This window comes from Polyodon spathula, chromosome 2 (assembly GCF_017654505.1).
Source record: "Polyodon spathula isolate WHYD16114869_AA chromosome 2, ASM1765450v1, whole genome shotgun sequence".
NCBI classification, from domain to species: Eukaryota; Metazoa; Chordata; class Actinopteri; order Acipenseriformes; family Polyodontidae; genus Polyodon; species Polyodon spathula.
In genome coordinates, this window is record NC_054535.1 from 61,163,624 (window position 1) to 61,189,546 (window position 25,923).

Here is a 25,923-nt window from a genome sequence, read left to right on the forward strand (position 1 = left end):
TGCTCCAGGAGTCAATGTGAGTCATTGATGTTGGAGTCACCCAACATCAATGTGAAAGACTGGTGGAGAGCATGCCAAGACACATGAAAGCTGTGATTGAAAATCATGGTTATTCCACCAAATATTGATTTCTGAACTCTTCCTAAGTTAAAACATTAGTACTGTGTTGTTTAAAAATGAATCTGAACTTATTTTCTTTGCATTATTCGAGGTCTGACAACACTGCATCTTTTTTGTTATTTTGACCAGTTGTCATTTTCTGCAAATAAATGCTCTAAATGACAATATTTTTATTTGGAATTTGGGAGAAATATTGTCAGTAGTTTATAGAATAAAACAAAAATGTTCATTTTACCCAAACACATACTTATAAATAGTAAAACCAGAGAAACTGATAATTTTGCAGTGGTCTCTTAATTTTTTCCAGAGCTATATATATATATATATATATATATATATATATATATATATATATATATATATATATAATATATATATATACACACACACACACACACATTACACAAAGAAAATGCCTAGAAAAAGTGACACACTTTTTATATGGTGATGTTTTGTAGTGCACATAATGTATAGTACTTCAACAACATATTGTTAGAAAAGAAACAGTTCTGTAACGCCAATATATTACTGATGTTTTTGATGTAATTATGTGGTTAGTGTACTCTTAGCTGGTATATAGGCAATTACTGTTAATTTGATTTTGTGCTGAACAATGCACATCATAAACAAAAATATATAAAACAATTAAAAACAAAGCATTCATATCTTATTGTTACCATATACACACTCATTGCATATAATACAAAGCAAATTAAATATCCACTTGCTGAAGCAGTTTTTGTTTTAGCCGACGAGTTGTTCAGTTGTAGCAGCAGCAATGTAGCAAAAGGTACAGGGCAGTGCCATCACTCCCTAGCAACAAGCCTCCTATGTTGAGAATGGGTCCTTTCAATGCAGTAGGTTTGTGTGCTGTTGGTGCATTTGAGAAAGGAGAGAAAGACTCATTAAATTAGTTAGAGACATCTGTTGATAAGAACAAATTGCCCCCCCCCCCCCCCCCCCGTACAAATTAAAACAGTGTGCTGCTTTTAATGCGAAAAGTGAGGTTGTATGTCTCTGATCTAAGCAGCTGCTGCACAAAATGTGCTGACTTTTACCCAGCTGCAGAATACAAAGTGGGAAACAAGCCTGAAAAAAAAAATCACCACAGTATCAGACGATAATGTGCATAATTTGTATGCTGCTGGTTAAAATGTAATCACATTTTCTGTAGCAGTTGCCAATATATATCCAGCTCAAACAAAGTAAATAATAAGCAGTCAGTACAAAGTTTTCAACAGCAAAGTTTTAAGAAACAGCTTTGAAAATAGTTTTATAATAGACATACCTTACAACAAGAAATGGTAAATTTGTTTTTCCCCACTCTGAACAGGTCCCCTCCAACTCCCCTAGTATTCTCAGGAACATTTTCCAAACCAAAAAGCATTATAAGCAATGCTGTTGTCCATAGAAGACACCGTGGGACCTCTTTGTATTGACAGCTGTAGCAAAACTCTACAGGCAGAATTACACTTAAGGGAATACTTTATTTTTTATTAAAAGTTTGTTTCTCTCTCATAAAACACATGTTCACTATGAGACAAGACATTTATCCATTAGTACCAACAGGTTATCTAATGCACCTTTTGTTATCTAAAGGTTATTAATGTCACTTAGTAATGGATGACCCTTACATCAACAACACCCACAGTCAATAATAATAATAATAATAATAATAATACAAAAAACTTTCAAAGCTTTAGTATTTAGAAAGCGTTGTTCCTATATACTGTATTGAAAAAGAGTCATCTCAACACACCTGATTGATATTGACAGCCAACTACAGAACTGATGTATTAATTTAACAAATCACTATTTGAAAAAAAATCACTATGCAGACTGCAAAACAATACTTGTGGAAGGTAGTATAAAATGTAAAAGACATGCCACACCTTAAAAGCATGAATTGACCTCTAATAAATGTTACTCAGTAGAATGGGTTCAAGCAGCCCCCGCATAACTTGCCAACCCTACAGCCTTAGCAATATATTACAGTAATGCAATCTCTCTAGGCCTATTGCAGTTGCTACTGAAAATGTTCGTTTTAGAAAATCAGTGTGGCAGTAAAACTGTCAGAACCCTGATGAGAGAAAAATAATCTTTTAATCAATTGGCTTTTAACCATTTACTGACTGCCTGAAGAGTACTTGACTGTAGGGCTTGTTTCAGTGCAAATATATAGTATTATACTCACTGCTAAACAGCTAAAGGTCTGAAGATTAAAAAAACAGTGTTTACCTAGTTTGAATGTAAATAAAAACATTTTAAGATTTATCAAAAAATTTGTTTTCCTTTATATATGACCTCATAAGTGTAGTGATCTCCTGCTTAAAAGCCTTAAAATTCCCAGTGGTAATATCAGGAAAAATTGTATAAATACTGTGTATGGTTTTGATTTTAGGCCACATTTTTTGATGGGTGTGCAACTCTCCAGTAATGCCTTCTCTTTGAAACCATGGTAGACAGTAACCGAAACCCCAGATACTCAATGCTGCACCACATGCTCGGGGCATTTGTGAATTGTGTTTTGGTGTGTCATCCCTGAATTTTTCTCTATGAATATTTCACTACAGTTCATATCTTGTTAATTTCTTTTTGGATTTATGAACATTTTGGAAGATTTTGTAGGATTTCAGGTAAGCTTGTACCTCTGATCGCCGAATCAACCGACAAGAAACAAAAAACTAAAACTTTTCTATTTTTTTTTTTTATAAAAATTTTTTATATTATTAATATATATATAGATATATATATATATATATATACGTATATATATATATATATATATATATATATATATATATATATATATATATATTTATTAGAAACACCTCCTTAATATTGAGTTGCACCCCCTTTTTCCCTCAAAACAGCCTCAATTCGTTGGGGCATGGACTCTACAAGGTGTCGAAAGCATTCCATAGGGATGCTGGCCCATGTTGACGCCAGTGCTTCCCACAGGTGTGTCAAGTTGGCTGGTAGTGGATCTCTGCTCCGAATAGCTCGTTTCATCTCATCCCACAGATGCTCAATTGGATTGAGATCTGGTGACTGGGCAGGCCACTGCAGTAAGCTGAATTCACTATCATGTTTGTGGAACCATTCCCGAACAATCCTAGCCTTGTGGCATGCACATGGATACACTGCTGCCATGAAGGGATGCAACTGTTTGGCAATGATGTTCAGATATCCTGTGACATTCAAACGTTGCTCCACTTTTATCAAGGGGCCCAATGCGTGCCATGAAAACACACCCCACACCATCACACCACCACCACCAGCCTGCAATGTTGACACGTGGCACAATGGATGCATGTACTCATGTGGTTTTCCCCATACCCTAGTCCTCCCATCAGCGTGAAACATTAGGAACCGGGATTCATCAGACAAGGCAATGTTTTTCCAATCCTCCAGTGTTCAGTGTTTTCGTTCCTTAACCCACTGCAACCGCAGTTTCTTGTGTTTTGCTGAAAGAAGTGGAACTCTGTTAGGTTGTCGGCTGCCTTACCCCATTCGTGTCAAGGTATGACGAGTTGTGCATTCTTTTATGGGTCTTTTGGCACCAATGTTGTACTGGACTGTCACTTGACTAACTGTAGCCCGTCTGTTGTTCAACCACTGGCCTGCCGTTGGCTGGATGTCCTTTGGGTGGTGGGCCATCCTTGATACACACGAGAAACTGCTGAGCGTGAAAAACCCAGCAGTGTTGCAGTTCTTGAAACACTCAAAACGGCACGCCTGGCACCTACTACCATACCCCGTTCAATGGCACTTACATCTTTTGTCTTGCCCATTTACCCTCTGAATGGCACACATACACAATCCATGTCTCAATTATGTGATCATTGAGACCTTCAACATACAATACTCGACATATGGTTGAAATGGAAACCCCAGTCCCACTTATAGCCAACTCAATTTGAATACCTTTGGCAGTCAATCTCAGATTACTATTAACCTTCCTCACAATTCTTCTACTTGTTATAGCTGAAAGAACCTTATTTCATCCAGACAGAGGGAGTGTTGTGACAGTACCATGAGTCTTGTACTTCTTGACAATAGAAACAATAGTTGAAATTGGTCTACTCAAATGCTTGAAATCTTTTTCTACCCTTCTCCAGCTTTATGACAATAAAATATTTTTTCTGCCTAAGGTCTTAAGATAGCTCTTAACTTTTTCCCATATTGACTTACTGGTAATGACAGCAATGCCTAACCCTTTTATACATGCGCAATCCTTTTATAAATCTGGGCTTCAATGCAGAGGTGAATTGCCATTGATTGAAACTGAAGGACAGCTTTTCTTCTTCTGAAATCAACACCTTATAATTACCGTACGAGTAACAGCATATCCCTGTTTATTAGTATATGTTTGAGAACAATGGGTTTGGTTCCAATGCTTATGTTAAAAACTGTTACCATGTATTCAAACATGTAATTTATTAACTTAACTAATGAGACCAGAGATACTTCATAGTTACAATTAATTATCAGTTTTATTTATTTGAAATGTATTTATTTTATTTTTTTATGTAGCCTTCCACATGAACATTCTACAAAATATAGTCCTCTTTTATAACAAAGTTGCCTATGAGCTTCTCTATAAAATTTGTGAACAAAACTGCATTTTAAAAGAAAAGTTGCCATTATGTTATGATTCTATATTTTCTGAATGACCTGCAAGCATACCAGATATTTTGATCAGTCACATTGGGTGGATCTAGTGTGGTGGGTGGCTCTAGTGTGGTTTGTGGATAAAGATAGAAAGCTGGCATATTCAGGGGCACTCATACATTTAATGATCATATTTTGATGTGTTGTAAATAAAACATTACCCTTTTAAATGTCGCCTGTGTGTTTTATTGCAGTATAGTCAGTGCACTGGGGCAGCTGCTCAATCAGGTGCCTTCCACTTTAGACAAGCGGTTTACATGAGAAATGGTGCTTTTTGATGTAGTTAGTATGCAACCAAGTCAGAGATTTGCTAAACAATGCAGCACACATTCTCTTTTTAACTATTGAAACTCAGTCAGTTTAGTGTGCAGTAAATCCAAGATGCACTTCTGCTTAAATAATGAGCTGATTTTTGTGCATTGAAGGCTTTTTTAATGGTAAAAAAAGAGAAAGTATATTTGTTTCAGATATCTTTGTTAGGTTAAATCTGATTAATAAAATCCATTTAGATTTATTTTCTGTTTAAATCGAAAAATACTCCTGACCACCATGCTAGTAGTAGTAGGTTTTTCAGTTTGTCCTACAGGACTCCTCTCTGTATTACTTTTAAGTACCTAAAGAATGGAACAGAAGATACTGCCATTATGGCAACCTCCTTCAACTCTGGCAGCAATTCTTGTTGTCATGGATGCCATCCCCTGGCTTGTCTGCATGGTGAATGGTCCTCTTGGCTGCCCTTCTATGTGTGGCCTTGCTGGAGGGTTCTCCAGTTTCCATGTCACTTGAGATTTGCATGAGCTAAAGTAAGAGAGAGCATTTTTTTGTTACATTTAAATCTGTACCAGTCACCACTGCAGAAACCAATTTCCTTTAGGGACCACTTCATTTGTGGGAAGTCTTGCTTTATAACATCTACTGCCTGTTTTTAAAAATGAATCAATTACCAATACCTATTTAGGAATACAAAGCTAAACAAAAAAAGTTTGATTGAGCTTAAATAGATTTAAAATATTTGAAAACCAGGACTTCTTACTTTTTACTATTGAAAGCCAGCAGTTCATTGTTTTGCACTATACACTCTTCGGCCATCGGCATCTTCTGGATGACTGCTTTGCTGGATTTCCCCTGGAAAATCAAATTGTCCTGCACCAGCCCTTTCACTTGATCAAGAACAGCAATCCCATAGTCATGATGTGACTGAATCCTGTTCTTCATTACCTGGAAAATAGGAAGGCAGCTACCATTGCATTCTGAAATAAATCAAATCCCAGTTTTACCCCATAACAAGTGCACCGCTCTGGTTTTCTGCTCATGACACAGAGTCCTCCATATCTCACAGCTGGTAGCATGAAAATGTAACTGTTCATCCTCATTAAAACACTAAAGGAAGAACACTTGTTTTAGTTCTCACTTAAGTGTGCCAAGTTCATGGATGTTCTGTGAGAAAGCACACGTAACTGAGCATTAATTTAGACTTTTTTTGCTTTCTGGTCTTGATAAATCATGTGATATTGTGACCTTTTATGCAGCCTTTAAGCCTGCTTATATACTTTTTACTGGGGTTGATAGGTGATTCAGTTTCACTGTTACAGTCGTTATAAACTCTACCTAATACAAGCCTGTTATTAACCATGTTGTAACATAATCATTTTTCTTTGATTTCAGTCACCAGATAGCACTGCACACTTAAACAGCTGACTAATCCTCAGACATTCAGTAAGAATAATACATGCGGGAGGCTTTGGTCATTATGTCCTATGTAATAAGCAGAGATGGAGTCTTGTGACCCGGTCTAGGTCTAGAGGCTGATCTCGAGGCCACATTTTAAGGTCTCGGCATGTTGGGTCTTGGACAGCACGCAGATTGGTCTCATAGATAAACATTCTCAAGATTATTTTATTTCTTCGATTATCATATATCCTTTTTTATCCTTCAAAATGCACTTACTTTTATACATTGAAAGATATTAAATACAAAATAAGGTCGCCATTATACGCGAGTCTAGAGAGCAGCATTCAAAATTACTAAATTTAATGCATCAGACTTTGTGCTGCTACAGCGTCTCTCTCTATTTCTGTAACAGTATTATCTGTACATATCTGTCAAGTCTTGATCACGACCCTCCCGTTTTCAAGACCGATCTCCTGGTGAGAAACAATCTCTCGTCTGGGACCCTTAATATTGGAATTTCCTGGTTTGTATATTAGGCTAAGTATATTATTTTTCTCTTATTTAAAACATAACAACCAAAAACACATCTTGATTTAACGCTTAGGTTTTATAATTTTGGAATTAAGTATCACTGTTTTTGTCGAGCCAAAAATAAAATATGTCCGTGCACCTGCATTTTGCACTTTGCTATGTTTATTGCTATCGACTGTGTTTGAAACAGTACAGCGCTTTGAGATGCTTTGCATTTAGGCGGCATATAAAAGTTATTATTATTATTAATATTATTATCATCATCATCATCGCCCCCACCCCCATTGTAATAACGTATGAAGTTACAGGTATATTTTAAATGACTAAGCTGCCCGCTGGTGCACAGAATAATGTACTTTCTTATTTCCAAGTGATTTTGTGTGTCAATGTGTGTGTGTGTATATATGTACTGTGCAAAAGTTTTAGGCAGGTGTGAAAAAATGCTGTAAAGTAAGAATGTTTTCAAAAATAGACATGTTAATATTTATCAATTAACAAAATGCAAAGTGAGTGAACAGAAGAAAAATCTACATCAAATCAATATTTGGTGTGACACCCTTTGCCTTCAAAACAGCATCAATTTTTCTAGGTACACTTGCACACAGTTTTTGAAGGAAGTCGGCAGGCAGGTTGGCCCAAACATCTTGGAGAACTAACCACAGTTCTTTTATGGATTTAGAACATAACATAAGAAAGTTTACAAACGAGAGGAAGCCATTCGGTCCATCTTGCTCGTTTGGTTGTTAGTAGCTTATTGATCCCAGAATCTCATCAAGCAGCTTCTTAAAGGATCCCAGAGTGTCAGCTTCAACAACATTACTGGGGAGTTGATTCCAGACCCTCACAATTCTCTGTGTAAAAAAGTGCCTCCTTTTTTCTGTTCTGAATGCCCCTTGTATAATCTCCATTTGTGACCCCTGGTCCTTGTTTCTTTTTTCAGGTCAAAAAAGTCCCTTGGGTCGACATTGTCAATACCTTTTAGAATTTTGAATGCTTGAATTAGGTCGCCGCGTAGTCTTCTTTGTTCAAGACTGAACAGATTAAATTTTTTTAGCCTGTCTGCATATGACATGCCTTTTAAGCCCGGAATAATTCTGGTCGCTCTTCTTTGCACTCTTTCTAGAGCAGCAATATCTTTTTTATAGCGAGGTGACCAGAACTGCACACAGTATTCAAGATGAGGTCTTACTAGTACATTGTACAGTTTTAACATTACTTCTGATTTAAATTCAACACTTTTCACAATGTATCCAAGCATCTTGTTAGCCTTTTTTATAGCTTCCCCACATTGTCTAGATGAAGACATTTCTGGTCAACAAAAACTCCTAGGTCTTTTTCATAGATTCCTTCTCCAATTTCAATATCTCCCATATGATATTTATAATGTACATTTTTATTTACTGCGTGCAGTACCTTACACTTTTCTCTATTAAATGTCATTTGCCATGTGTCTGCCCAGTTCTGAATCTTGTCTAGATCATTTTGAATGACCTTTGCTGCTGCAACAGTGTTTGCCACTCCTCCTACTTTTGTGTCGTCTGCAAATTTAACAAGTTTGCTTACTATACCAGAATCTAAATCATTAATGTAGATTAGGAATAGCAGAGGACCTAATACTGATCCCTGTGGTACACCGCTGGTTACCACACTCCATTCTGAGGTTTTTCCTCTAATCAGTACTTTCTGTTTTCTACATGTTAACCACTCCCTAATCCATGTACATGTGTTTCCTTGAATCCCAACTGCGTTCAGTTTGAGAATTAATCTTTTGTGTGGGACTTTGTCAAAAGCTTTCTGGAAATCTAAATAAACCATGTCATATGCTTTGCAATTATCCATTATCGATGTTGCATCCTCAAAAAAATCAAGCAAGTTAGTTAGACACGATCTCCCTTTCCTAAAACCATGTTGACTGTCTCCCAGTACCCTGTTACCATATAGGTAATTTTCCATTTTGGATCTTATTATAGTTTCCATAAGTTTGCATATAATAGAAGTCAGGCTTACTGGTCTGTAGTTACCTGGTTCAGTTTTGTTTCCCTTTTTGTGGATCAGTATTACGTTTGCAATTTTCCAGTCTGTCGGTACCACCCCTGTGTCAAGAGACTGCTGCATGATCTTGGTTAGCGGTTTGTAAATTACTTCTTTCATTTCTTTGAGTACTACTGGGAGGATCTCATCCGGCCCAGGGGATTTGTTTATTTTAAGAGCTCCTAGTCCCTTTAACACTTCTGCCTCAGTTATGCTAAAGTTATTTAAAACTGGATAGGAACTGGATGACATGTGGGGCATGTTGTCAGTATCTTCCTTTGTAAAAACTTGTGAAAAGTAATCATTTAACATATTTGCTATTTTTTTTTTCTTCATCTACGATTTTGCCATTTGTATCTCTTAAACATTTAATCTCCTCTTTGAATGTTCTCTTGCTGTTGTAATATTGGAAAAACATTTTGGAATTGGTTTTAGCTCCCTTAGCAATGTTCATTTCTATTTCTCTCTTGGCCTTTCTAACTTCCTTTTTGACTTGCGTTTGCAGTTCTGTGTACTCTTTCTGCGTACTTTCTTTTTGGTCCTTTTTTAATGCTCTGTAAAGTGCCTTTTTTCGCTGAATATTTTTTTTAATTGATCTATTAAACCATTTTGGCAATTTAGTTTTACATTTAGATTTGTCTACTTTAGGGATATAATTGTTTTGTGCCTCTAGTACTACATTTTTGAAGAACAACCATCCTTCTTCTGTGGGTGTTTTCTCTATTTTACTCCAATCTACTTCTGTTAGTCTCTGTTTCATACCTTCATAGTTTGCTTTTCTAAAATTGTAAACCTTAGCTTTAGTCATTTCTTTTGGGGATTTAAAAAACACTTCAAATGAGACCATGTTGTGGTCTGAGTTTGCCAGTGGTTCTCTGACCTCTGTTTTAGTTATTCTATCTTCGTTATTTGAAAAGACTAAATCAAGGCATGCCTCCCCTCTAGTGGGTGCCTTCACAAATTGTGTTAGGAAGCAGTCATTTGTCATTTCCACCATTTCTATTTCATCCTTCGTGCTACCCACCGGGTTTTCCCATTTTATTTGGGGGAAGTTGAAATCCCCCATTAGTATGGCTTCTCCTTTGCTACACACATTTCTAATGTCATTGTATAACAGATTATTGTGCTCACCGTCTGAATCTGGGGGTCTATAGCATGCTCCTATTATTATGCCTTTTGAATTTTTGTCCGTTATTCTGACCCATATTGATTCGGTTTTATTTTCTTTGTCCAGGTTTAACACCTGGGCTTCAAGACTGTTTCTTATGTATAGCGCTACCCCTCCTCCTCTTCTGTCCTGCCTGTCTTTCCTATACAGTGTATACCCACAAATATTAAATTCGTCCCCATCACTCTCAGACAACCACGTTTCTGTAACACCTATCACATCATAGTTACCTGTTAGTGCAGTAGCTTCAAGTTCTAGAATTTTGTTTCTGATACTTCTAGCATTTAGATAAATACATTTAATGGTTGTCTTACCTGAGTTGTTGTTCTTGTGAGGCCTATGAGTCACTGAATATTACTTAAGCTTCTATGTAGATTGCAACTAGATGAAAACCTTGTTAAATGCAACAATTTACGTTTTATATATATATATATATATATATATATATCTAATATATATATAGATATTATATATGTTTGGATATAATTTTGTTTCGTAAATCAAAAAAAATTTTTTTATGCATTAAGAACGTTATTTTACCTATTGTGAAGGTCATTAATGTTAATGCTCCAAGTGGTTTTACTGACATGAGAATGATCAGTAAATACAGGACCACATTTGTCAAGATAATTCCATATTCATTTTTTGTTTACTAGACATCTATAGCGAAAACATCCTTTTATTCATGCTGAGTATGGGAAGTTCCCGAAGCTAAGTGCAGCTTCTGCTTCTAGCTCACAGCCGCTCACAGCCACCTGTTGCAGTAAATGTTTTTATACACCTTTTCAGGGTGTGTATTCCTAAGTGAATTGATTGAAACTGCAAAAAGTCAATAGAACAAATTTTTCAGTTGTTACATTTGTTGTGTTTATTTTGTTTATTAAAAGAAAAATAGCTTTAAAAAATAAAGTTATTATTATCATTGTTGTTCTTTTAGCAAAAATGTATTTAGTTTATAAGGTTGGTCACAACAAAAATATATTGGTCTCGGTCTTGGTCTCGGAACGTTTGGTCTTGAGTACATCACTGGTAATAAGTGAATATGTACAACAGGGTATTCTCATGAGCATCTGGATGGGAAAGAGGACCGTAAGGTGAAGCTCACCTAACATGCAAAACTAAAAGTCACTTGTATACAACATATGATATGGTCAGCCATGCATATTAACTTCTTATAAATAATATTTAAATTAAAAACATTGTAAATGCATCCATGTCATTAGAATTGTGTCAGTTGGTATATCACATAGTTTTATTACCTGAATCATACTTTATTAATCTGAATCAAACTACAGAAGAAACACCAGTACAGAAAATCTAGTTTTATTACCTGTGAGACTGAAGATATCCCTACCTTCATATCTGCAGTTTCCAGCAGCTTCAGGGCACACCCATGGTTCCCAATTATGTCATTTTCTAAGATGACTCCATCCCCCTTGGAGGTGATACCATGGCTATTGTTGTCATAGACACCATTGCCACGTAGTTCCACCCGACAGCCGGCTTCCACCAAGATCCCGCATATGGTGTTGCGGGTGACGCTGTTGTTTGCAATGCGGGTGAGCTGGCTGCTCTGAAACACAGTGATTCCATTCTCATGGTTGGCATGAATGGCATTACCCATGATGTTCAGTGCCTCGCTGCTTTTGATATAAATGCCAACAGCTGAAAAGATAATAAAATGCAAGGGGCCCTAAAATTAATATCCACCATAGAAACAGCTTGTGGTTTGAATAGTATAATTTACAGAATTTGTTAGAAACAACTTAAATTTAATACAATGACTTCCACCTCCTAAGTTTTCTTACATTACTGGTGTCTTCACAAAAATGTATGCAATTTCAAAGTTGTTATTTTACTAGTTGTGTAACAAACAGAAAAACATTTTGATATAATGCAGGTTATGGTAGATAATTACTGTAGCCACTGTATTTCAATCCCAATAACTTCATGTGTTACAGGTAATAGGACCCCCACATGACATTATATTTCCTATATGCAGCATGAAAGGCTGGGTTCCTAACACCTGTAAAACAGGATGGGAACTTGTTCATATATTTCAATTAGGGATGCAATGGCAATGGTTTGAAACCAAACAAAAACCGACATATACAGACAATTCCAAACTGAATGATACCGACAAAAGATAACACCGAACCAAAACCAATTTTTTTTGTATAATGAAAAAATATCGTCTCAGCACTGTGAAACTGGGAAAGAAGCAAACTTGATTCTGTTGACAAATATCTGAAAGCTGCTTTAAATTAGATGCTTCTGTGAGCAGGTAAGTTTCCTAAGGCATCTTCATTTAGTGTCCACATAATGAAATTTGTTTAATTTGTCCGATTACTTTGCTGCTGCACTCTATCGATAGGGTTCGCTTTTTTTTTTGACGCACGGTAGACAGTATCACACCAGTGAGTCTATAGCCAGGCATCCCTTTCCCTGTTTTTTTTTTTTTTTTTTAAAGTACTTTATAGCATTGTATTTATTGCGAAAATACCCTCTACCCCCCGGATTGCTCTTACGTAATAAAAAGAAAATATAGCTGTGTTTATGCATATTTGTAAGTGCATGTTTGTGTGTGTGTGTGTACTTTTTATCTGTATATATATTTTGTGTGTAAACTGTCAATAATATTACTTGACCACAGTTTTAAAGCAATTGATTATGCAGCAAAATATCTGACCATTACATCTTGTAGCTCATATAGTGATATTTTTCATTTAATACAGACTGAATTAGCAAAACAAAGCACATAAAAATAAAATAATCAGTCATATTAATTAATTGTACAATGTGAATATAGTTTCCTGAATTCATTGTATATGCTAGGTTTCAGAACAATCTTAATCTAAGTCAATGCATAAAGACATTTTACAATGCTATAACATATTGTGGCAAAGTGGTTTGTAGTGCTCCGGTGTATAGGTGAGTTGAGGTGCTCCAACAAAGGACAAACACAAAGTCTACCGGTCAGGTTTCTTTTAATGCCCTTTTTAAACCGGGTTTCAAATAATAAAGCTGGCTCTACCCAGCAATGGGTATTGCCAGCGAAAACTGGACCCAAAATAATAAAGCTGGTTCTACCCAGCAATGGGTATTACCAGCTACAAAACAAAGGGGTTGCAGTCCCGAAATAATAAACACAAAAACACGTCTCCAAACTGGGTGCTCTGGTGCAGGTGCGGTGCTCTGAGTGCTGGTGCTCGTGCGCGTTCAGGTCCGGGCTTCTCGCTGCAGCTCCAGCTTCGTATCAGCCGTCTGGCAAAACAAACACAATACTTCTCAGTGAACCCACACTTCATTCAAGATTCTGTCCTTGTCTCCTCCCACTAACCACAACAAAGGAGACGATTACGGCGTCACGTCCCCCTAAAGTACCCTAAGCCCCGCCCCCTCCGATAGCTAGTTCAATCACGTCTCCTCCAATTCATGACTGAAACTTCGCTCACCGTACTAGGGCGATGACTCCAGGTACCGTAACGCCTCCCTCTTCCTGAATGGCCGGCTCCCGACTGTCCCTGGGATGAACTGCCCAACCATTCAGTAGGAAGCCCGCAGCTCCTGTTGTACAGTGCCCTCACCGGTCAAGAGGGAGATTTTTGATTCGGATTCATTCGCTCTCCGTCACATATCCCACCGCTCAGAGTGGAGCCGAAGGAACACTCGGCTGAATCTACCTTACCCATTACACCCCCTCCCGGGAAAAGTAATCCGCATTTTGATGATCTTTCCCTGCACGGTGTGTCATGAAATACATGAAGGGTTGCAGCGCCAGATACCACCGAGTTATCCGGGCGTTGCTATCCTTCATCATGCTTAACCATCTGAGTGGGTCGTGATCATTGACGAGATTGAATGAATGACCCAAGAGGTAATAGCGTAAGGTCTGAGTGGCCCATTTAATGGCCAGACATTCCTTTTCTATGACGGAGTAGTTGCGCTTCCGAGGGAGCATTTTCTTGCTTATGTAGAGGATGGGGTGTTCTACTCTGTCGACCTGCTGGGACAAGACCGCCCCCAGACCAACATCAGAAGCGTCGGTGTGGAGGAGGAATTCCTTATCAAAATCTGGTGTGATCAGGGCGGGGGCTCGGCAGAGTCGTTGCTTAATGGTATCAAAGGCCCCCTGACATTCCCCTGTCCATTTAATTAAATTTGGTGCGCTCTTTTTAGTGAGGTTCACTAGAGGGTTTACCACTGTGGCGTACTCGGGGATGAATCGACGGTAATAACCGGCCAACCCCAAGAGAGACCTCACCTGGGACTTGGTTTTCGGGATTGCCGCGTCCATCAAAGCCTGGACTTTGGTGGCGACGGGTTTCACCTGCCCATGTCCCATAATAAATCCCAAATATTGTGTTTCTTCTTTGGCAAAGGCACATTTACCCAAGTTAGCTGTCAGCCGGGCTACCCTCAGAGACTGCAAGACGGCTGCGACCCTAGCCAAATGCTCCCGCCAGGTGGAGCTGTAAATCACCACATCATCAATATACGCTGCTGCATATTCATGATGTGGGCGTAAAACCTGGTCCATTAGTCTCTGAAAGGCAGCGGGCGCACCATGTAGCCCAAACGGCATGGTTGTGAAATGAAACAAACCATCAGGGGTAGAAAATGCCGTTTTCTCACGTGATCTGCGGGTTAATGGGATCTGCCAGTATCCCTTCGTCAGGTCCAAAGTCGAGATGAACCTTGCCGTTCCCAGTCTGTCTAGAAGCTCGTCGACCCGAGGCATGGGATATGCATCGAACTTGGCAATAGCGTTCACCTTGCGGAAATCAACGCAGAAGCGGTTGGTGCCATCCTTTTTGGCGACTATCACAATCGGACTGCACAACTCGCTCCTGGAAGGCTCAATCACCCCAAGCTCGAGCATCGCCCGCACCTCTTTGCGAACGCCACTTCGTCGACTTTCTGGGATCCGGTAAGGTCTCTCTCGCACTGTGACACCTGGTGGAGAGATAATGTCATATTCAACTAGATTAGTTCTGCCGGGCACATCAGAAAAAACATCCCTGAACTCCTCAATTAACCTACGCAGATCTCTCTGCTGATCTGGGAGTAACTGTTCCCCCATCGGAATGTTCTGTATGCTAGGAGCCTCTATACAGGGTCCAAAATCATCCTCTACCTCACCTGGGGCTATAAATAAGGCATCCCTTGCCTGCCAGGGCTTTAATAAATTGACATGGTAAATTTCCCGTTCATTACGGCGATCGGGCTGCCAAATTTCATAATTAACTTTCCCTATAGCCCGAATCACCTCATATGGCCCCTACCATTTAGCATATAGCTTCGATTCCGACATGGGAAGAAGCAGCATTACCTTGTCTCCTGGCCGAAAGGTCCGAATCCGTGCATTTTTGTTGTAATGCTGCTGTTGTCGGTGCTGTGCCGATTTTAGATTGTCCTGGGCCAAACGACCGACCAAATCCAGGCGATCACGGAGTAGGAGCACATGCTGCACTACTTTTTTGGACGAGCCTTTGTGCTCCTCCCACCCCTCTCTCAACAGATCGAGGATACCGCGAGGTTGTCGGCCGTACAGGAGCTCAAAGGGGGAGAACCCTGTTGAACTCTGCGGCACCTCTCTCACTGCAAAAAGGAGGTAGGGGAGAAGCGATGCCCAATGTTTTTGCTCTTGATTCACAAATCGTCTCAGCATCTGTTTTAATGTTTGATTAAAACGTTCCACCAAACCGTCCGATTGTGGATGATAAACGGACGTCCTGATGGGACGTATTTTTAATATTTTATACACCTGCTGTAGCGTTTGAGACAGAAAGTTAGTCCCATGGTCAGTCAATATTTCTCTGGGGATCCCTACTCTCGACATAATCTGTACTAGTTCTTTGGCTATTGCAGCGGCACTAGTGGACCTCAATGGAACTGCCTATGGGTATCGCGTTGCATAATCCACCACTACTAATATATGCATATACCCAGAGTCAGAAGGTAGCAAAGGGCCAACTACGTCCACTGCAATGCGCTCAAAGGGAGTGGAAATAATTGGCAGTGGGACCAAAGGAGCGGGGTGCACTCGACCCAGCGCTATTTGCTGGCAGTCTGGGCATGTGGCTACATATTTCGACACTTCATTATGAAGTCCTACCCAATAAAATCGAGCCAATATGCGTTCCCTCGTCTTGTCGGCTCCCAAGTGTCCTGCAAAGGGGATGTCATGCGCCAGCCTCATGACCTCAGGCCGACACGACGGGGGAACCATCAATTGCGTTACAGGCTGTCCTGTGCCTGTGGCAGGTTTACCCTATACAGTAATTGCCCCTTGATAATGAAGTGCAGCTATACCAGCGCCCCAGAGCCTTCAAAACGTCCTTACCTTCAATAGACCGGACCTGTTCCCAAGCGTGCACCAGTGTGGGGTCGTTTTTCTGGTCCCACACTAGGTCCGCGCTTGAGCCCCACATGTCCGGTACATTGAGAGGGGCTGGAGTAGCATCTGCCCTGGATGGCCCAGTAACCTCGCCCCCTCGGTCACACTGCGTACCGACTCCCTTTGAGTGGCGTTTGATACCATCTGCGCTCTCTCCCACCAGTCCCCAGCCTTGTTTCAGAGATGCACCTTCCCATTTTTCGATCCGTCTCTCTTTCTTTGTTTTCCTAGGACAAAAAAGAGAATTAAACAGGTCGGCTTGCAGGGGAAAAATATCACCAATCGTTTCCCCTGCTCTGTCTGCCATGGTTACGTGTGTGGACCCAGGATTACAGGGTGCGGCAGCCTTTCCACCACCCCCACTATGAGGTGGCGTTGTGTCGAACCTATCGACATGTATGCTTTTAGGGTGGGATATGTCGCCGTGTCTCCATGGATACAGGAGATCGCCACCTTGCCTTGTGGCTGCCACGACATACCGCCTAAGAGAGACGTTTGAATTAAGGTCTGTGCACACCCTGAGTCCACTAAAGCATGGGTACTCACATTACCAACCACTACATCAATAATACAAGGCCCCTCCCGACCCTTTCCCCGTACCTTACCTGCCTCAGATGCCAGATAACAGGTCGCCACGTTGCACTCCATTGCCGCGGGGCACAAGCGGGCGATGTGTCCAGGCTCAAGGCACCTGAAACAGACGATCGGGGCAGAAGGCACTGGGGTTAGCTGTCTGTCCCGCTGCTGATACTGCAGCGGGTCGGGGGCAGTAAATCTACCCCAGCTGGGGGCCAACAGCTGTCTCCATGGTAGGGAGGTGGGCCGGCCCATTGAGGCTGGTGATCTGGGAGGTCTGGTTCCCAACTGGAGAGACGAGGGCACTGATCCGCGGGTGATGGGCGCGACGAGAGGGGTCAGTAGTCCGGTCTTTACGGAGACCAGGGAGTCCTCATAATCCTCCGCCAGTCTGACAGCGGCCTCCAAGGTGGTCGGATTGTGGAGCCGTATCCATCCCTGGGTCTCGGCGCCGACCACATGGCAGAACTGCTCCACGATGATGGCTTCCCCCATTTGCTGACCCGTTTTTTCTGCCGGGTTGAGCCAGTGCACCATGTGGTCACAAAGTTTTTGCACGACCACCCTGGGGCAGGTCTCCCGTGGCCTCCGATACTCCCGGAACCGCAGCCGATGTGTCTCCCCCGTGATATTGAGGCGTCGGAGGATGGCCTGTTTGACCAGGTCGTACTGGCTAGCCTCCTCGTTGGTCATGGCCTGATATGCTGCCTGAGCTTCCCCGATCAGACAGGGACCCAGTTGGCTGGCCCAGTACTCCTTCGGCCATGACGCAGTGGTGGCCAACCGCTCGAAGGCAACCAAGTACGCCTCCGGGTCATCCTCCGCAGTCATCTTTTGCGCCCGTGTATTGCGCCATCACGGGTACTGCTGGAGTTCGGGGTGCGTTTCCAAGACCGACCCTCTCGATCAGCGCCATGTATCTCTCCTCCCTCTGTCTATCCTCCGTCTCCCGTCTGTGCTCCAGTGCCTGTAGCAGCGTGGTTAGCGCAGCTATGTCCATGGCTCCCATTTCTGACACCAATTGTGGCAAAGTGGTTTGTAGTGCTCCGGTGTATAGGTGAGTTGAGGTGCTCCAACAAAGGACAAACACAAAGTCTACCGGTCAGGTTTCTTTTAATGCCCTTTTTAAACCGGGTTTCAAATAATAAAGCTGGCTCTACCCAGCAATGGGTATTGCCAGCGAAAACTGGACCCAAAATAATAAAGCTGGTTCTACCCAGCAATGGGTATTACCAGCTACAAAACAAAGGGGTTGCAGTCCCGAAATAATAAACACAAAAACACGTCTCCAAACTGGGTGCTCTGGTGCAGGTGCGGTGCTCTGAGTGCTGGTGCTTGTGCGCGTTCAGGTCCGGGTTTCTCGCTGCAGCTCCAGCTTCGTATCAGCCGTCTGGCAAAACAAACACAATACTACTCAATGAACCCACACTTCATTCAAGATTCCGTCCTTGTCTCCTCCCATTAACCACAACAAAGGAGACGATTACGGCGTCACGTCCCCCTAAAGTACCCTAAGCCCCGCCCCCTCCGATAGCTAGTTCAATCACGTCTCCTCCAATTCATGACTGAAACTTCGCTCACCGTACTAGGGCGATGATTCCAGGTACCGTAACGCCTCCCTCTTCCTGAATGGCCGGCTCCCGACTGTCCCTGGGATGAACTGCCCAACCATTCAATAGGAAGCCCGCAGCTCCTGTTGTACAGTGCCCTCACCGGTCGAGAGGGAGATTTTTGATTCGGATTCATTCGCTCTCCGTCACACATATACTCACTGTATTTCGTACATTTCAAGTGAAAAAGACAATAGAACACGTGGGTATTTTTTTTTGTTTTTACAATTTCATAACTCTGCTGTACTGTTACTGCCTCACTGTCACAAAGATGGCTGTAGTGGGGACGTCAGACCAGAAGAAACACACAGTACTGCCAGAGGAAATGCTAAGTGGATGCGCTGCTGAGCGGTTTATTCCTTCCAGAAAATAAAACAGTTGTACAAAAACACTGACAACAAAACAGGTCATGGCACTTGCGGCCAAAATAAATAGACAAAAAAAACAAGTAGACACTAACAAAACAGGGTGGACGAACGCTACACAAAACAAGCACGGTGCTGGTTCTTCCAGCACTCGTAACAATTGATATACTTTATGTTTCTCCTCTCTCTCCCGTTCTCCACTCACCGAACACACAACCCAGAGTAAGTGAAAACATGCTACTTTTATGCAGCTGTACCGAGACTCGACTGCTAATCAATCATTCAATTGGAGTTGCGGTACAACTGCAAGTGAATTAATAAAGTGCAATTCCCCATGCTTAAATATTATTATGTTTTACTGGCACATGAAGTGCTGTGCAATCCTCGTGCCTAAATACACATATACATTTTAAACACTCGTGTTACACAGACCCATTTATATCCCGTGTACCAATGACTACACACCAAAATTAACACACAACATATAATACACACAGGGGCGGGCACTTTGCCACACTCATGTATAGGATTGTACAGGTAATCCTGCCTCCTCAACCTCGCTACTGCAACAGCATAGGGTTCCACCTCCTCAACCTTGCTACTGCAACAGCACAGGGTTCTGCCTCCTCAACCTCGTTACTGCAAAAGCACAGTGTTTCACCTCCTCAACCTCACTACTGCAGCAGCATGGGGTTCTGCCTCCTCAACCTCGCTACTGCAACAACACAGGGTTCCGCCTCCTCGTCCTCGCTACTGCAACAACACAGGGTTCCGCCTCCTCGTCCTCGCTACTGCAACAGAACAGGGTTCCACCTCCTCAATCACAGCACGTCGTCACTCAATATCCCCGCAAATTCGGCACAACATAATAGAAGGTAAAGACGCCAATCTAGTTTCATTACTGATGGCGACATCAGAATTCTTGGAATATAGAGTGGTGGATTTTGGAGATCCATCAGTATCACTAAAATCCAGAGACCCCGAATTACTCAAAAATCAAACTTTTGATATTAAAAAATGGCTTGACCTTAGAGGATTACAAAAAAACAGAAGAAAATAAAAAACAAACAGAGCAAACTGAATGTGATGTGTTCAATGTAGCCAGACCCTGCATGGCACAGCGAAAACAAACCAAAAAGTAGATCTGAAAGGGTCCCCAAAAACAGAAAGCATAACTAGAACTAAGCTTATTTCTATATATGGACGTTTACCATGGTTTATCATGTTTGTACTCGTCTGCACCCTAACCATGCTTTCAGTGCTTTAATTAAAGAATATCACAGAACACTTTTGTTTGAGTCTATGTATATTTTAGTTGTTTAAAGGGGAAAAAAGTACAGTACATACAGTAGGTTATGCAAGTAAATACTGTTTGTCTTATTTCAGTTGTCTATGCACTACATAATTAATTACCAAGAAGAACATATTTCAGTTTGTGTTTAACTGAAAAACTCTGCAATTAGTTGTTTCAGTGTTTCCCTTCCATTATTAATGGGAAGTTTAAAATACATGTCAAGGAAACACATGGTTAAATTCACTAATGTGAGCATTTCTCAAATATTTAATTCTGTTGTCTGTGTGGCATGTTGTGGGGAATGGGGTGTTAACACCAATTCCATAACATTCTTAATTCTTCAAAGCTGATTAGATAAAGCACAGGCCATAAGGCACAGGCCACAAACTGTGTTAACTCTTTGAAGCTCGTCTTCCAAAATGCTATTGGATTGTCTAGTCTCCTAATGTGTCATAAAACTTGCAAAGCTATGATGCAGTTGTACCATTACTGTGTTAAAAGTTAGTTAAAATGATGAAGAATCATTTAATTGCATAACTTCTGGACACAAGTTAAATAGTTATTTTAAGTAAGTTTCCCAATACATCTGAAGTGTTTATTGTGATTTAAATAAATATTATAAACTATTACCTATTTTAAAATACTATCCTTTCATTGTATTATGTTGTGTTGTATATGCTTGTAATCACAATGTCATATAGAGAATGAAACAGAAATGTGTATGTTTCTCCAATGAATGTAACTAAAGTTATATTGAATAGGACGTTTAAATGATAAATGTAAAATTCCTTGATAACGAAATAGGCGGATACATTCCATTTCTAACACACCCTTTTTGTGTGACACGCAACTGTCTATAAAATACTGTGAACTAATGGAGGGATTGACAAGGATTTGTTTACAGTACAAGGGAACACCTAGAAATCATGTTATTTAAACTCAAAACAAGGATTTTCACTATCTTCTTCTCTCTGGATTCATTTGCTGGATTCTCTCTTTCTTCAAACATGTCATTGCTCTCAACTCAAACTCTGAAGTTCTTCAACGAAGATGAAATTATGTAATCTTCAAAGCTGTCCTGGAGAAAATAGGCTCCCTCCGGAATGACAAAAGCTTTTGCGTACAGCCTTCACAAAGATACTGCACTGCGCTGCTGCACAGTTAACTTCTAAGAGAGGACGACCGTGTTAAGAAGATTTTGTTTTAAACATAGCACCAACAGAATAAGTATCAAACTTATATTGTGTGTTTACAAGTAACTGAACTAAAGCCATGATATTGATATCGTCACAATACGTAATGCAAGTCTATTCAACTAGATGCTGGAACATTGTACATGTGTACTTAGCCACGTGGAAGCTAGTGCATGTACATGTAATGTGTGACTCAACCGAGCAATGCATGATGAACTATTAAGACTGCTTCACTAATGCAGAACTCTATCAACAGAGAGCACATCAGGATTCATTATGAACATTAAACAATCATTACTTTTCCTTGAATGTTTTATTTTGTCTCTTTATACATATGTCTTTTAACTATGAAGCCTAACCTTTATTCTTCTTCCTTTAGAATATGAATAAATATAATAATAATTTGGATTGTTAAGTTTCTTTTTGTCTTATAACAATACATTTATGATTGATTTGAAATACTTAAACATACATAATATTAACTGTTAATCTCTTTTCATCATGAATCTAGGGATAACTAAGCCAGAATCGTTCATTCTTACTGAGGTATTATGTTTATTATGGTTAATAATTACATTATGAGCTATAATGGTGTATTTTCTTTAATGGTAATTGGCGAGGACGCAGTTGTGACATAAACCCTAGATATGCAATGTAAATATGCCCAACATAAAGCACCTTAAAATATAAAACAAACTCAAACTAAATGTATTTATTACCACTATTATTTAATAGACTAATAAATATATATTTTTAATTTTATATTTTAAGGTGTTTTGTTTTAAAGTAATTAAAAGCCTGTACATGTTTAACAGGAAGTTTCACATACGAACAGCTAGTTGGATCTACACCAGTGAGGGGCGTGCATAAAATAACAGGTACAAACTGAAGTAGTGAATAGGGGAAAAAATTATAATCATGGGTAAGCGCGAAACTTCAATATTATAATGAGATTTGTACATTTGCATACGAAATAGTTTGAAACTAACAGTCGTAACTAAATTACCGCAGCAGGGATAAAACTAAGTTACAGGAGTGAAAAGAACTTTAACCACCAAGCTGCTTATCCCATGATTTCCACGTGGAGTGCATGCGAGTCCAAATTGCGTGCAGGTGTTTATAAGTGCATCTGCAAAGTTTGCACATCTTTTTAACGTGATTCAATAAAAATAAAAAAAGAAACCTATTGTAAAAGTGTATGCAGTTTTCTTTTTTACTGATGGATGGCAGCAGTCCATAAGAAATGTGCTTGACAGACTGGGTCACCTGTATATACACAGCTGAGAGTGAAAAATGGATGCCTGTGTATCTACAGAGAATAAAACAAGATTTCTTTATTTGTTGGAGTTACAGGTTGCAAGGAAGCCTTGTCAAGATTGCTACTGGTCAAAATGACCTATTTATTTATTGTACCTAAACTTCACAGATAATAATTAACATAACAGCACTATACTGTATACACGTGCCTGAAACTGGGGAAGATACTGTATATGATGTGTTCGAAAATACATAAAGACGCTAGCATTGATACGGGTTTGAAGTGTGTCTGCTTTGAAATTTATCACACAAAAAATTTTCAAAAAAATAATATGCCTACACAAGTATTATAATGCTGCCATTGTGAAAAATTATGTTATTTATACTTCTATAATGCTGCCATTGGGAAAAAAAAAGATGTTGTGATCTATATTATAATGCTACAATTGTAAATACATTATTGAAGTTCTAATGAAATACTGTGTTTCCATTTATCATAATCACAATAAAAAAAGTGTGTATTTAAAAAACTATATAGCAAAAACTGTTTTTAAAACTGTCCGAATTGCTTATTTGAGAGCTAATAATGAAAAATCTGCAAAAAAAAAATGGAAATTGCCAAAATAAATGGGCAGCTGGGTGGTTAACACATAACGGGTAGGTCTGTGAAGTAAAAAACCTATGAAAAGTCAAGATACGAAAGAAAAATCAATGATACATAGAGCTCAATGGCTCTGATAATGTTTTGCAAATTAACGAATACTCAAATACTAGTCTGAATCTTGAACTAATATCCGAACATGAAAATTCTATTACAGCCCTATGATCAATACTCCAAATGTGAGTTTAAAATGTGTATTCCAAAAATAGGACATTAAAATAATAACTGCATAAACACAATTAGAATGCTTCACAATACATGACTTGTAGCTGGGGACTGACCTCTGTTGTGACTGATGCTGTTGGACTTGATGAGTGCCACGCTGATGGGCTGCCGGGAGGAGAAGCGCTCTTCCTCGCTGTCCAGATCGTTCTCCCAATTGATGAGCTCACCGTCCTCATTAAAGTTGCCCCCCTGGCTGGGCTGGTAGTCATTGGCATCATCCTTGCGGCAGAAGACAGCCACACCGTAGATGCTGTTGTGGCTGATCTGGTTGCTAGTGATGTGTGGGAGGCTGGAGGACATGATCCACACACCACATCCCTTGTTGCCTGAGAAGACAGGGAGAGGATCCAACATTTGTTGTTGAAGTTAGATCACTGTCCTATTTTATTTTAAATTAAATGAGAGATCCATTATATATTTTTTTCCAATACTACACATAAGAAAAAAAAATTGAAAGATATAAAAAACATTTACAGGAAAAAAATGTCCCTCCTTCCTATCTTTTGTATCTAGCATTCATTTGTTCTGAGTGGCAGCAAATAACTATATTTCTATTGGAGACTCCGTAGGCAGGGAGGATTGTACACACTTGCGAGATTTAAAACAAGATTACAATTTGATACAAAGCATTGTTCTTGCTTGCAAGATATAAAGCTATATTACAGTTCGACATGGACGATTTACACACTCGTGGGATTTAAAACAGAATTACAAATTGTGGAAAAATGTTTTAAAAATGCCTAAACACAAAAAGAACCCTGAAAAATGTCTGTGACCATAAGGATTTCAATGTAGAAGACAGCAAAGGAAAGAAGGTACAAGTGTGCAAGTATGGTCGAGTTACTATATATATATATTGTGCCAGGAAAAAAAGGTCAAGAATTTTGGTAACTAACTGAAAACAATAATCTCATGGTATATAAACAATTTCAGGGTATCTACATGTGGGAAGGTGTAGGTGAGTCACTGAACACCAAAGAGTCAGAACATGTCTTTGTAACGCAGCGCAGGCGCACAGGATTTATTTATAAAATCGGCGGGGTGGAACCAGGGATATACTTAGGGTTGAGACCAGCAATGGTATCACCCTGAGTGGTTGATACATATTTATGTACAGAAATAATAGTCCAAAATCAAAAGGAGAAATAATGAGAGAAAACAAAGCATTGTAATAAAACTAGTGCTGGGTGAACAAGGGAATTTCATGTTCGGATATTCGCTCATAATTTAAATAATCATTTCGATATTCATTCGTTTAAAAAAGTAATAATAGCTCAGAATGCATGCTGAGACAGCATAGCAGCAGGGGCAGGGGTGTGCTTTGTGTGCACCTGTATTCTACAGCAAGACGTTACAAAATGTAACTCGTTAAAGTAGAAGAATATCCCATGAGTAAAGAATACGTTGTGTAGGCCTTACTTGAATTACCTAGAAAACAAAGGATGCCAGAAATAATAGTTCAAGTTAAATGTTGTTTTGTTTATTCCCAAAATAAACAGAACATCAAGTTGACACTGCATTTTATTTATTTAACTTTTTCATTTCTTGCCATGCTGTTTTCAGAATTTAATACCATGAGGTTTAGTTGTGCGTTTTTGTAGTTGAACAAGCAAACGAAAACTGAAATTTAACTTTAAACACTTCAAATAAAACAAAAGTGGAAATGATTCTTGTTTATTACATTCCACATAACAGAAAGTCACAACAAAAAACATAAAATATATACAGCGGCTCTCAAAAGTAGTGCCCTTCTCGCCCGGATACTCCGTTTTTGAGGACGGCCTGTTCTAGACAGATTCACAGTTGTGTCATATTCTCTCCATTTCTTAATAATGGACTTAATACTGTGCTCCGGGGGATATTCAATGCCTTGTAAATGTTCTTATATCCTACCCGATTGGTGTTTTTGAAGAACCTTATTCTGGATTTGCTTTGAATACAGGTGTATTTAACCTCTAATCATGAGAAACATCTTAATTGCACACAGTTGGACTCCATTCAACTAATTATGTGACTTCTAAAACCAATTGGTTGCACCAGAGCTTATTTAGGTATGTCATAGCAAAGGGGGTGAATACTTATGTATTTTATGTAAATTTTATTTTTCACTTTGACATTATGGACTTTTTTGTGTTGATCAGTGGCAA

The 25,923-nt window shown here is 39.6% G+C and overlaps 1 protein-coding gene across 6 annotated transcripts in view; it reads right to left on the reverse strand.

Moving 5' to 3' along the window:
• Nucleotides 1-544: 544 nt before the first annotated feature.
• Nucleotides 545-25,923, reverse strand: part of fbxo10 (F-box protein 10) — a 129,144-nt gene continuing 103,765 nt past the window's right edge. For 2 of the 6 annotated variants that reach the window (XM_041226235.1, XM_041226226.1), the window contains exons 8-12: nt 23,833-24,102; nt 11,550-11,860; nt 5,828-6,012; nt 5,409-5,592; nt 545-990 (exon numbers count right to left, since the gene is read on the reverse strand). In XM_041226235.1, the coding sequence (XP_041082169.1) occupies nt 5,409-5,592; nt 5,828-6,012; nt 11,550-11,860; nt 23,833-24,102 (950 nt within the window). In that variant the 3' untranslated portion in view covers nt 545-990. Of the gene's footprint in view, nt 991-5,408; nt 5,593-5,827; nt 6,013-11,128; nt 11,266-11,525; nt 11,861-13,420; nt 13,460-18,521; nt 18,562-23,832; nt 24,103-25,923 lie in introns of those variants that run through there. The other 4 variants (XM_041226254.1, XM_041226244.1, XM_041226272.1 and 1 more) reach the window with 4 other exon arrangements.